The following is a 13,704-nucleotide window of genomic DNA, read 5'->3' as shown; positions in this document are numbered from 1 at the left end:
TCCTCTACTAGTAGCCATTCTACTACCTCATTAATTAAATATGAATTTTGCAACTTGGAGAATGTGTGTTTTTACTTGTCAGTCTGAAAAATAACAATAGACAGTATAATGCTGCGAAGGCAGGGCAGTTTGTTTCCAGATGCCTTGGGAGAAATTTTTCATTTGGGGCATCTCTGTTCATATCAGCTGTAGTCTGAGAGTTCGCCAGAACTACAAAAACAATTCACAGTTCCAAGAATGTAAAGAGTATATCAAAACGTGCTTGATATACTCTGTCGTTCATGTGTAGGCTAATCGATTTTTTGGACTTCTTTTGGCACTAGCCTTTTTTTTGATAATTTTTTATTTTTCAATTACAGTTGATATACAATATTATATTAGTTTCAGGTGTACAACATATTATTATATTATATTAGACATTTATGTAACTTACAAAGTGATCACCTCAATAAATCTAGTACCCACCTGAAACCATATATACTTATTGCAGTATTAATGACTGTATTTCTTATGCTATACTTTACATCCCCATGACTATTTTGTAACTACCAATTTGTACTTCTTAATTCTTTCCGCTTTTCCACATACCCCACAACCCTCCTCCCATCTCGTAACCATCAAAATGTATGTGAGTTTGTTTCTGTTTTGTTTGTCTTTGTTCTAGTTTCCACATATAAGTGAAATGATATGGCATTTGTCTTTTTCTGTCTAACTTACTGTACGTCCATCCATGTTGTTACAGATGGCAAGGTTTCATTCTTTTTTGACTCAGTTACATTCCATTGGATATACTATGTAGTACCTCTTCTTTATGCATTCATCCATTGATGAACACCCAGGTTGCCCCTGTATCTTGGCCATTGTAAACGGTGCTGCAATGGAACATGATGGATATATATGTCCCTTTGAAGTAGTATTTCGAGTCTTTTTGGATAAATACCCTGAAGTGGGATTACTGGTTCCTTCTTTGTCTCTTGTTATAGCCTTTGTTTTACATTCTGTTTTGTCTGCTATAAGTATTGCTACCCCAGATTTTATTTTTGTTTCCATTTGCATGAAATATCTTTTTCCATCCCCTTACTTTCAGTCTGTGTGTGTCTTTCCATCTGAAGTAGGTTTCTTGTAGACAGCATACGTAAGGGTCTTGTTTTCTTATCGATTCCACCACCTTATGTTTTTTGATTGGAGCATTTAATGCATTTAACTTTTAAAGTGATTATTGACAGACACACAGTTATTGCCATTTTATTGCTGATATTCTTTATTTTTTGTTTGTTTCCCCACTTCTTAAAGAAATCCCTTTAGCACTTAATACTGGCTTGGTGGTGATGAGCTCCTTTAGCTTTTTCTTGTCTGGGAAGCTCTTTATCTGTCCTTCAATTTTAAGTGATAGCTTTGCTGGGTAGAGTAATCTTGCTTGTAGGTCCATGATTTTTTAATCCCTTCTGGCCTGCAAAGTGTCTGTTGAGAAATCAGCTGACAGTGTTATGGAAGCTTCCATGTAGGTAACTACCTGCTCTTCTCTTGCTGCTTTTAGGATTCTCTCATTACCCTTTGAAATTTAAAAAATGATGTGTCTTGGTGAGAGCCTGTTTGGGTTCATCTTGTTTGGGGCTCTCTACACTTCCTGTACTTATATGTCTATGTCTGTCACTAGGTTAGGGAAGTTTTCTATCATTATTTCTTCAAATAGGTTTTCAATTCCTCAGTCTCTCTCTTCTCTTTCTAGTTCCCTACAATGTAAATATTAGTATGCTTGTTGTTGTTCTAGAGGGTCCTTACAAAATCCTCTTTTTTTTTTGGATTCTTGTTTTCTTTTTGCTGTTCTGATTGGGTGTTTTCTGTTACCTTCTCTTCCAAATCACTTTTTCAGTACTCTGCTTCATCTAGTCTGTTGATTCCCTCTAATGTTATTCTTCACTTCAGTTATTGTAGACTTTATTTCTGACTGGTTCTTTTTTATGTTTCCTATCTCTTTGTTGAAGTTCTCCCTGAAATCACTGAGCATCCTTATAACCAGTGTCTTGAACTCTGTATCTGGACGATTGCTTGTCTCCATTTTGTTTAGTTCTTTTTCTGGAGCTTTGTTCTGTTCTTTTATTTGGGACATGTTTATTTGTCTCCCCATTTTGGCTGCCTCCTGTGTTTATTTCTATGTATTAGGTAGGGCTGCTGTGTCTCCCGGTCTTAGTAGAGTGGCCTTACGTAGTAAGTGTCCTGGGGGGCCCAATGGCACAGTCTCCCTGGTCACCTCTGTCAGGTGCTCCAGATGTGTCCCTTGTGTGGGTTATGTGTGCCCTCCTGTTGTAGTTGAGCCTTGGTTGCTGTTTGTACATCTGTGGGAGAGAATGACCCTCAGGCTGATTGGCTGTGAGAACTGGCCATAGCTACAGTGGAGGAGCTGTGGTGCAGAGGCCGACTGTACGGAGCAGGATTCGCTTTAGGAGGGCTCTGGTGCCTGCCCAGAGTATGTCACTGTGCCTTTTGGGTGTGTCATCCCTAGAGGTGGCCAGGTGATGCTCCTGCTTGGTCTGAAGCTGGCCACTGGCCACGCCAGCCCTGGAACCCTCTGAGAGGGGGGCTCACCACAGGCCAAGTTCAGTTGAAACCTGTGCCCCGCCCAGGGCCACCTGGCATGAACCACAGAGCAGTCTGCAGATGGCTGCCACCCACGCTGGACTTGGAGGTACCTCATGAGGCCAAGCTGCAAACCGATGTCGGCTGTCACTAGTGCTGGGCTTGGGCCTGCTCAGCAATTGGTACGGGACATGCCAAAGCCAGATGCTACTTGTTTGGTGTTTGTGAGCCTTTGAGAGATTTTTAGGAAAGTCTGCAGTAAGTCAAGGCAGGCCATTTGTGTAGAAAAGCCATTAGAAGCAGCTTGGATGGGCCCTAAAGTTAGTTAAGGGGAGGGGCAGGGGTTGATGAACGTTGTTGGCCCAGTTGGTGGAGACTTAGATATGGCAGCCACCTGCATCTGCATGCCAGCAGGGGGTAGGGATCAACAAAGGAGCAGTGGCTTCTGCAGCACTTCTCTCTGGCAGAAAGCTGCCTCTCCAGACCTTGTTCTGAAGCCCTACAATTCAGTTCTTCCATTTATGTCCCTGGCATCTTTTGAGCCGCTGCCCCAGCACACGAGCTCAGCAGCAAGTGAGTCTGTCAGTGAATAAGTCTGTGCACTGTCCCTTTAAGAGGGGTGCCTGGGATTCCAGCTGCCCTCTATCTCAGCCACAATCTCCACTGGTTTTCACCGCCAGAAGTTATGGGGACTTCTCTCTTGGGTGCTGGAACCCTGGAATGGAGAGCCTAGTATGGTGCTGGGTCCCCTCACTCCTCTGGGGAGGACCTCCACAGCCAGATATCCCTCCCGATTTTTAACAGTTACACATGAGTGTGTGATCAGCCCTTTCCATCTCTCTGCCCCTCGTAGAGTCTTCAAGTGGCTTCTTTATGTCCTTAGAGGTAGGTCTTTGGTTCAGCTAGGCTTTGGACGATTCTCAAAGTTTTGTAGTTTAGTTGTAATTTCGTGTGGTCATGAGAGGAGGCAAGCCCAGCCTTTACCTACTTTGCCATCTTGACCTGAAATCCTCTGAACCAGCCTTTCATAATCATGAGTATAAACAAATGTAAATTGGCTTTTGCCCGTTTCTAGGTAAGGAAAAATAAAATTATGATCTCAGCTTCCTTTAGTTTGTTATCCTAAAGTTACAAGCTCAGTCAGTTGGGCAACTAGAGGCACTTAGCATCATATCCGTTTTGTTCATAAGTTAAAGTTAAGTGGATCCTAAAACCTGATCATTGACTCAGATTCCTGCAATGACATTACTCTTAGAAGCAGTTTTAGTTCCCTCAATTAGGTTCTGTTGGAGTCGTGGGGAGTCCAACTGAATTTAGCAATGGAATCTTCTGAAAATAGAAGTTGTCAACTTGATATAATAATCATGCTTTATGTTTCTATTAATGGGGAGGGTATAGGGGTGTGGGTAATGAAAGGCCTTGTATTGGTTTTGAAACATAGGACAAGGACATTTTGGAGGGGTGCAATTTGCATGAACTAATAATGACCTCAGCATGCATTTTTTGGGCACTCACAGGTCAGAACCTGAGGCAGAAGTATCCCTATATTTGTGCAGTTATTTTGAATGCTGTATCTTTTAATTTTTAGTTGTTGTTCCAAAAGATTTCTCAGGGGGCTTCTGGGAGACGCTACATTACCTGTTTGCTTTATTTTGTGCTTCAGAATGCTGCTAGTTTTTGAATTATACATTATGGTTTTTCTTTTTCTTTTTTTTTTCTTATCCTCTGTAGATGATCACAGTAGAGTGAAGTTAAGACCTTTACCAGGAAAAGACTCTAAGCACAGCGACTACATTAATGCAAACTATGTCGATGTAAGTCAAAAATGTTTTTATAAACCTGTTCGATAATTGAAGAGTGCCTCAGAGACTGTTGAATGTGTTTTAATGATGCACAGGGCTTACACTAAAAACACAGCCTATTCAATATGGATGGCACTTGAATTATTAACTAGTCTGTGATATTGCTTTCATCGTACTTTGTGCTGTGTCACCTTTGAAGGGTTACAACAAAGCAAAAGCCTACATTGCCACCCAGGGACCTTTAAAGTCTACATTTGAAGATTTCTGGAGGATGATTTGGGAACAAAACACTGGAATCATTATCATGATTACGAATCTTGTGGAAAAAGGAAGAGTAAGCACCTTTTGGCTTAATATGTTAATCGTGTATCCTTGTTCAAAAAAATATTTATGGAGTACCTGTTACAGGTAGGAACTTGACCAGATACAAAGAGTTACAGAAATGAAAAGTGTCCTCTCTGCCCTTACCTTGCTTGTGGTCTAGGGGGAAAGAGAACTACCCACTTACAAGAGTGGATTAAATGTGATAATAGAGATGAAGAAGGTATTATGTGAATGCTGGAAAAATGGATGAATGTATCTTCTAGTACAGATATTTTATAAAGAAACTATATGAGGTGAGATTTGAACGATGTTAAGAGGAGGCTGAAAAGAGAAGGAAGGGCATTCCATGTATGGTGATAGAACAAAAGCAGGGAAGTTGGAAGAAATATAGTTTAGTCAGAGAACTACTAACAGTTCAGACTGGGGGAATTAAACGGACTTTAAACACCTTGACCATCATTAAGAGAACCTTTTTTAAAGATAATACTTTAGACTTTGTTAGAAAATGAACTTTTAATACATGGTGCTAATTTAGGCTGGAATAAGGGCTAACTTCCAGGTTTAGTACTCAGAATCACTACAGCTTCACTTTGACTGTGGAGTCCCTCTTTGCCTCAGTGACCCAAGCTGTAATACGAATATTCTGTTACTGGTAACCGAATGTGGCCCGGCCTCACTACAATTCCCTTTATAACATGTCCTACCCACATTTCTTATAGGTCAAGCATACAGGTTTCTCTCTTAGGCCCTCTTTAAAGTGTATCATGTGTTGAAAGATGATCATGAATAGTAGGCCTATTTCTCAAATGAACTTGGCCAAACTTGTCCCAAGATTAACCTCTTCAGAGGTAATGCCTGCCTGTAAGACGTTCAGCCCCTGTGTTCCTTTTCCTGTCAACTACATGGTGATATTACCTGTGTTTTAACTCTGTCATTTGAAATTACATTATCAACAGTACAGTTACGGCAGTTGCAGTTTACAACGTGTTTCTTTTTGCAGCGAAAATGTGATCAGTACTGGCCCACAGAGAATACTGAGGAGTATGGAAACATTATAGTCACGCTGAAGAGCACAAAAGTACACGCCTGCTATACTGTTCGTCGTTTTTCAGTCAGAAATACAAAAGTGAAAAAGGTACAAAAGGAATTGGGTGGGCTGCCAAGGCCTCTCTTTTTAAAACGTGTATGAAAATCGCTGTACAACCAAGGCCAATTCTCAGAACCAACTTCGTTTTAAAAAAGTATCTTAAAGCATTTTTTCACAACTCTTTTGATTGACATCAATGTATTGTGTGAAAGATATTGGCAAAGCACATAATAGAATTTAACTGGCCTGATTGAGTTCTTTAATCTCTTCATGAAGAAGGCTTCATATTTTTAAAAAAAGGTCCTCTTAGGTTTTGATAACCAGTAAATATGGAAATATGGCAGCATCTGTTGATTTAGCTTTTTAATTCCAATTTTCTGAGAGCTTTAAAGCGTTGTTTCACAAAGTGTGTTCTAAGGAATGGAAAATGCTTGCAAAATCAGATTTGGGTACTTAATGAGGTATGGAAAATGAATGCTGTGTAACATACGTCCCTGCCCTTAGAAGTGTATAATGAACACAGGTGACCAGAGTGTTAGAGTTAAGAAATCTATTTAACTTTGTTTTACCTGGTGTTTCTTAATGTGACTTAACAATAAAAACCCTTTCTGTAGAACTGTTAACATCCTGAGAATCACACCTGGTGGAAATGTTGCTTTCAAGTTACCTCAGTTTCTCTTATTTAAACTCCATTGTCCTATAAAGACTTACATATCATTATGGCAGTGCTGCAAACTCGAGATGATCATGAAGAAAATGTAGTTACTCTACAGAGCCTTGGGAATGATGGCAGTTGTTTGTAGCATTGGGTCTTAATTTTTTTCTGAGTCTTGGACATCTTTGAGAATGTGGTAAAACTGTACCCTTCCTGCCCCAGAAGAATTCACATTTACTCAAATTATTATGTACTATTTCAGTGACTCTGAAGCCCATCTCTGGTCCAAGGGTAACAGTCCTTTCTATGTACAGTTTTTTTTCTGAGAACGGCAGAAGCATATGAGAATCAGTAGCCCCGTAGTTATCTGTGTTCTTTGTAATAGAACTGTTAGTTGGCTCAAGCTAAGCAATAACCAGTTTATATGTAAAAAACCCATAACTCAGGGAAATCCTTCACATACTTAAACACGGCCCACGGACTCTCATTTTAGAAACAGCTTGTGTCAGGGGAAGAAGTCAAATAGGACCTTTACGTATTCGCACACTCACAAGAGGATGAAATAATAAATGAAAGTAAGAAACAGGAAAATGAGAGTTAACAGAAGAATTAAGAAATAAAAGCCATCCAGGGCTTTTGTAGCACCAGGCCAAACACCGTACAAGCTTCAGTGTTGATTTATTCATGACCCTGAGTCATCCAAAATTGTTTTTAGTTTTAGAGTTATTGGTAATAAGGAAAGACGTATCCCAGCAAGTGATCTATTGAGAAATTTTTCATCCAGAGTAGTCCAAATGTAAAAAGTTCAGCCACTTAAAGGAAAACCACTCTGAAAAATTCATTTATGAAGGTGACAGATACATTTATTTTTGCCTTTGACTCTAAAGATTGAGACTCGTTAGTCACAGAGGACGTTCCCCACACTTCCAGGGCCTGCACAGCGGCCGCCAGCCTGGACAGCGGGACAAGCAGGGAGTCGTGGCCCCCGGGCGAAGGAGAGCAAAGCAGTAGGGCCTTTGGAGCTAGGGCAAGAAGTCAGGAAATTCTAAAGTGCTCTGGATGGTTCCAAGTCCAAAAGACTGACATTAAGCATTCATTCTTGGTACAGTCTTAACCCATTTTCTCTTCTGAAAGATGTCTGATACTTCCCATCCAGCCAGGAAATGTCCCCATTTATGGCATGAGATGGCCACAAAGAGGAAATCACGTGGCCCAGGAATGGTAATTAGGGCGAATGAGATCAGAGCTTCTGTTTCCTTAACATGCTTACGTTATTTTTATCCAGAATGCCCACACTCAGCTTCAAGACGTCTTTTTCTCACCCTTCTCACAGGGTCAGAAGGGAAATCCCAAAGGGCGTCAGAACGAAAGGGTGGTGATCCAGTATCACTACACACAGTGGCCCGACATGGGAGTTCCCGAGTACGCCCTCCCTGTCCTGACTTTCGTGAGGAGATCCTCAGCAGCACGCACGCCGGAGATGGGCCCTGTGTTGGTGCACTGCAGGTAGGGCTGGCGTCTGGCCCTTCTGCCTGGATTCGGCACCGCAAGTGGGCGGGCCGTGGAAGTGGGCCTGGAAGCTTGGCCCGCTGTGTCCCTGCTACTGTCTTGTTTGATTTAGAGACCGAGTCTTCCACTGAAAACTGGGACCAATAAGACCTGTTAGGATTATGTAAAGTAACTGTATTCCCATGACGTGAAGAAGTCATCTGCTGCTTCTGGGGTTACAACAAAAGCTAGTCTTTGGCAATGAATCTCTAGTGTTTATAACATCATCTTATTATTAATAAAACCCACATTGTTTGTAGGCTGCTCCTAATATATAAAAACCTGACCTTAAACACAAGTTGAGAGCTTTCCACACTAGAGATTTTGAGTTTTTATATACAGCGTTTCTGTAGGGTTCCTCTAAATAATAATTATAAAATGTATGAAAGGACTTTATTTTCAGTTTTTTAGTTTATACGTGCTATATAAAATACCTTTTAAAAAGCCTGGGAAAGCCTTCTACAAAGCCTATTTTCTGTCTACCTTAAACAACCTTAGCTGGTTATTTAAAACTGCTTTCATTGTGTTGCATCTGTAATTGCATTTTTAGCTTTTCTTTTTCCATTTTGGTATTCAAATGAGTATTGTTTAGTCTGTGATTTATGTTGCATAGCTACACAGCCCGTTCGAAGCACTGCTTTAGGGTGTTCTTATACTACGGCAAAGTTCTTTCCAGAAATCGGAGCCGTCTTTTGTTTCAAATCCCATGTGAACTCTACATTTTTGCCAACCCATTTAGGAATCACTAAAATAGACATAAATGTGTATCAAAGAGCTTAGGTATCAACTGAGTTGTGTGAGGTGAACACATTAGGATTCTGCCTAAAGAAGCTTCCTATCCCGTATGACAGAACGTAGATCTTCCTCAGTATTTTCGTTTAATAGCATAAATGTGAATAAGAGGCCACATTTTCCAGATGTGGTATTCTTATTCTATACCGGGATAACTAAAAGAAAGTGCCCCTTTAAATAGGAACTTTCTAATACTGAGCAGGCTGGGGGAGTTGGGCAGAATGGGAGGTTACTGAAAGGCTACTGGGCACTCCCAGAATCACAGGGTGAGGTGGAGAACGAGGTGCCTGCCCAAACAGCACGTGAAAACTCCCTGCATATTTGCCTCAGCAGATGTGGTCCTTGGGTAGAGATGGCTGCTGCCAAGAAAGACACCTAGTGGTCCCTTGCTTTCCTGAATTGCATCCTTTGCTTGAGCGGCAAGGGAGGCAGAGAAAGCAAGTGTGTAACCTTAGTCTGCAGCTCTTATGATAAAAAGGTAGTCTTTGATCCCCATCAAGACTGATGAGATGGGAAATGCACTAATAACCTATCGAAACAACAGGGTGATTTCTATGCTCTTTAGAGATTAGGTTGTAATTTGTCCAGTCCGCGTTCACAATGTGATAAAGCAGAAGGCACTAGTGGAGTGTCCCCGTGTCTTCCAGCGCTGGTGTGGGCAGGACAGGCACCTACATTGTAATCGACAGCATGCTGCAGCAGATCAAAGACAAAAGCACAGTTAATGTCCTGGGATTCCTGAAGCACATCAGGACACAGCGTAACTACCTCGTCCAGACGGAGGTAAGTGGTAGCGGCCAGGGCGCTCATGAGACTGGAGCACATTCTTGAACTGAAAGTGGAACGATATTGAGGAGACAGCTTCATTCTCGTAGAGCTTAAAGGAATTTACAGGTTTGTATTAGAAGATAGCCTGGCCATGATACTATCCTTTGGTTCATCCTTTTCCATTTCTGTGTGGATCTTAAATTTGGATTTCTCAACAACTACATGAGCACTTTTGTAGCCAATACGGTTGTATGTAGGGCTGTGTTCAACGCTATGAAGAGTTAAACATGTCGTTTGACCTGAGAAATACATGTGAGAGTTACTCTAAAGGCCTTCACTGAACACACATTTCTTCACTGTGTGCTGCATTGAACCTACTGTGTTAGGCATGGTATGGAATACAGAACTAAACATAGTCTCTACCCCAAAACAAGTAATGGTGGGTAAGCCAGTAAGTATTGGGGCAAACCACATGTAAATGCTTAAGGATTCACTGGGTGGTGCCTGTTAGGGGAAGAGCTTATCAAAGGTAGGTTCTGTGAATGGGATAGAGGTGACTGCCCCTTAACAGCTGTCCCCAGTGACCGCCATGCATTGGACCTTTTTAGGAGCAATACATCTTCATCCATGATGCCTTGCTGGAAGCCATTCTTGGGAAGGAGACTGAAGTATCTTCAAATCAACTGCATAGCTATGTTAACAGCATCCTCATACCAGGAGTAGGAGGAAAGACACGACTGGAAAAACAATTCAAGGTAGGCCTTCGCATACATGTCTTTGGTGAAATAGCAAGAAAGTAAAGAAATGCCTTGAGTTGGGGGAAGGGTCATGTTTTTTTGTGTGTGAATGTATAGACTGAAATGGATTAATATTTGTACTCCTCACGTAACACAAAGAAACATAAAGTTCCGTCTATGTATGCACTGTTGGTATCCAAGTAGGACTGCTCTTGTGAGCAGTTCGACTTCTTACGACTTTATCTGAACATAAACCTCAGCCCCTGACCACAATGGGCTAAGCTTTGAATTAGTCGTTTCAGTACAAAAACTAGCCCTGGCATTTTTTCTAAGCTAATCTACCTTACCCTTAATAAGAATGGTTATTGTTGACATACTGTCTTAAAAATAAAGCTATTTGAAAGACTATCCTAGCAGATTATTTAGAAACTAGTAGAAAAGAGTTACTAAAGAATATTAGAGAAAAGTTAACTTTCCCTAAATGGTTGTTCTTCTTCTTTGACCGGGGCATGCACAAGTTGAAAGGCAGCTAAGGTTTATATGGCAGTGACTTCAAGTAAAGGTGAAAAGAGAGACTATAAGGACTATTAAAGTAATTAGATCAGAAAAGCTGAATTATCTCAAAGGATTTATGATAACTTTCAACTGTCTGTCTCTCCAATCACTAAGTGCTTTCCTATTCGTCTCTTGGTCTTTTAAATTCTGTGTTTTTTTGCATATTGCTCTATATGTAACTTCTCATTTTGTGTCAAGATGGAAAGAAGGAGATGAATCTGTACAGTTTTAGTTTTCATAGTAAAACTTTCTCATAGACTTTGAAACCGTCATTTAAATCTCAGCTGAACAATGAGACTGCCAAGCAAATAAGTGATATGAAATGAAACATAGATTTAATTTCACTGAGAATTCAGTCATAACAGTTTCAAATTTCTAGCTCTCCTTTTATAACCTCCCAACTACTTCTCTAAAAGTCATTTGAGGCAATTCATAGTGGGGACATAGTGTCTCCTTTTAAATGTTTCAAGTGAAATTCTTAAGTACCAACATCTCTTAAATTCTGCCTTTCTGTATCATCTCTGCAGTATATGTTCACACATCCTTTAAAAAAAAAACAAAAATTCATCAAAGAAATCAGTTTATTCCATTGGGAATCAGGTAATTGCTTCTTTTACAGACACTAACCACTTTAGAATTTAAATAGAAGGAAAGAAACAAGAATCAGAAACTTGAAAACTACATCCCAGGCCCTTGACAGTAATACTAAAGCATTTGGAGGAGACCGTTCCCGTAAACTCTAGGATGGACCAAAATATGGACAAAATGCTTCAAACAATTTATAGCAATGAAAGAATAACCCAACTACTAGGCTAACTATTTATAACAGCCTTAGAACAATGTCAGTTCTAAGAAATTTACTGAGAACTTCTTAATCTTTAAGAAATGTGATTGGCTCTTATTCCCATGAAGCAGTCTTTTCTAGTGTAGACCCACCTGAGCTCATGGGCCTATGGGGAATTACACAAACAAAATTTACAGAAGCAATGACATCCACAGAAAAATCCACACTGAGTAAATATCTATTACTTCCGTAGTACCTGTCATCAAGGAGCTTAATACCTGATAGCAGAAATATGACCAGCATACCAACAACCATTGAGAGAAGTACCACTAGTGAAACACCAAAAGTGTTCTTTGGGATTTAATAATGTTTCTGTTCCTCAGTAATCTGATTACTGGTATTTTTTGCCAGATCGTCAAATGCTATCAGTTATACCTTTTGTTTGTTTGTTTTGTTGTTTTTCCACCTTTATTGATATATAATTGATATGTAACATTGTATAAGTTCAAGGTATACAAAGTAATGATTTGTCTTCTGTATATATTGTGAAATGATTATCATAGTTATGTTAGTGAACATGTCTACAACTATACCTTTGAATGAAAACTAAAATGTTGCTTTCCTTGCAGCTGGTTACACAATGTAATGCAAAATATGTGGAATGCTTTAGTGCTCAGAAAGAGTGTAACAAAGAAAAGAACAGAAACTCTTCAGTCGTGCCATGTAAGATCTCAAAATCAGTTTTACTTGGTTGAGTGTGCCAGTATTTTTTGCCATTCTTGGATCTTTATACATTATGTAAAGAAAAAGGCAGCTATTACCAAAGGGAACGGTCTTGTGTAGGACAACTGGGGCAGTTTGATGACGCTGGGAGGGCTGGCTGCCAGTGCCAGCAAGCCTCTGCATCTGTGTGACATGAAATCTAGCTTCAGTTCAGTTCACCTCAAAATTCACCAATTACGTTACTTCTACCCGGTCTTAATTTAAAAAAGGAAAGTGTTACCACTGTGGCATTAACACTCCTTTAAAACTTTGAGGCCTGCGTTAACCTGCACAAGGAGAACTACACAACTAAAGTATTGTGGCTATTGAGATCAAAGCACTGTCGATAGGTGGTGACCTTTGTATAACTAACTCGGGACCCCGCAGAGGACGCCGCGTGCTCCTTACACAGGCATGAGCACCGGAGAGAACCTACTGGAAACACCACTGCCCTGTAAGCCCTTTGTGGGGAGAAAGAGATGGATAAAGGGATGGCAGAAGAGCCAAGTAAAATACACTGGTACAGTTGTAGGAATAGCAAACCAGAGAAAAATGGTATCTGAAACCCTCTGTCGCCTCTGCACAGGGCATTAGTGATCTGCTGTGAAAACCTCTCCCACAGTAAAATTTTATTCCTGTAATGCCTATGTTCTTCTGGAAATGTGTGGCAAAATTTCATTCTGCCTTAGCCGATAACACTTGAGCTTGGTTAAAAATATAGTGAAGTCTTAAAAGAAAAGAGAACCAGGGGGGTATATTCCTCGCTAAGTGTATCTGAGAAGTGCCGTTGGTTCTATGTGTATAATAAGGCAATGTGGTGTTTTTGTTTTTTTCCATTTGATAGCTGAGCGTGCTCGGGTGGGTCTTGCACCATTGCCTGGAATGAAAGGAACAGATTACATTAATGCTTCATATATCATGGTGAGAGTCAACAGTTAATTATAAATAAAGTCAATTAAACTGCAAGGTGCTAAAGAGCGGATACCACTTATGTGACTGATTTCACTTTTCAAATAATTTCTCAATGTGTAATATCAAAATTATAGAGATTTCTGTATCTTGAAATTGCTAACAAAAGACATCTAAATCAGTGGGGGGTAGAAAAATGCTTGTTAAGGAATTAATTTTATTGTTAATTTCACCCATCTAATCTTTGAATAAATGTTGAAATTACTGTGAAGTAAAAACAGCAGGGGTAACTGGAAGTGAATTGCATGTAGAGAGAAAATTGTCTACACTTGTTAGCAGACGTACATCTAAAAATTAGCCAAATGCACTGACTGCCTTTTTCAATTATTTTAGTACCGTCAAAA

At 40.1% G+C, this 13,704-nt stretch overlaps 1 protein-coding gene across 4 annotated transcripts in view; it reads left to right on the top strand.

Moving 5' to 3' along the window:
* The window catches only part of PTPRG (protein tyrosine phosphatase receptor type G), a 705,739-nt gene that overhangs the window by 672,624 nt on the left and 19,411 nt on the right, over positions 1-13,704 (top strand). For all 4 annotated transcript variants that reach the window (XM_081072430.1, XM_081072431.1, XM_081072429.1 and 1 more), the window contains 8 exons: positions 4,309-4,391; positions 4,579-4,713; positions 5,704-5,838; positions 7,779-7,951; positions 9,433-9,568; positions 10,162-10,308; positions 12,259-12,352; positions 13,236-13,312. In XM_081072430.1, the coding sequence (XP_080928556.1) occupies positions 4,309-4,391; positions 4,579-4,713; positions 5,704-5,838; positions 7,779-7,951; positions 9,433-9,568; positions 10,162-10,308; positions 12,259-12,352; positions 13,236-13,312 (980 nt within the window). The remainder of the gene's footprint in view (positions 1-4,308; positions 4,392-4,578; positions 4,714-5,703; positions 5,839-7,778; positions 7,952-9,432; positions 9,569-10,161; positions 10,309-12,258; positions 12,353-13,235; positions 13,313-13,704) is intronic.

This window comes from Rhinolophus hipposideros (genome assembly GCF_964194185.1).
Source record: "Rhinolophus hipposideros genome assembly, chromosome: 14".
Classification (NCBI taxonomy): Eukaryota; Metazoa; Chordata; class Mammalia; order Chiroptera; family Rhinolophidae; genus Rhinolophus; species Rhinolophus hipposideros.
Note: the sequence above shows the minus strand (reverse complement) of the source record. Positions and strands in the feature narration are given on the sequence as shown.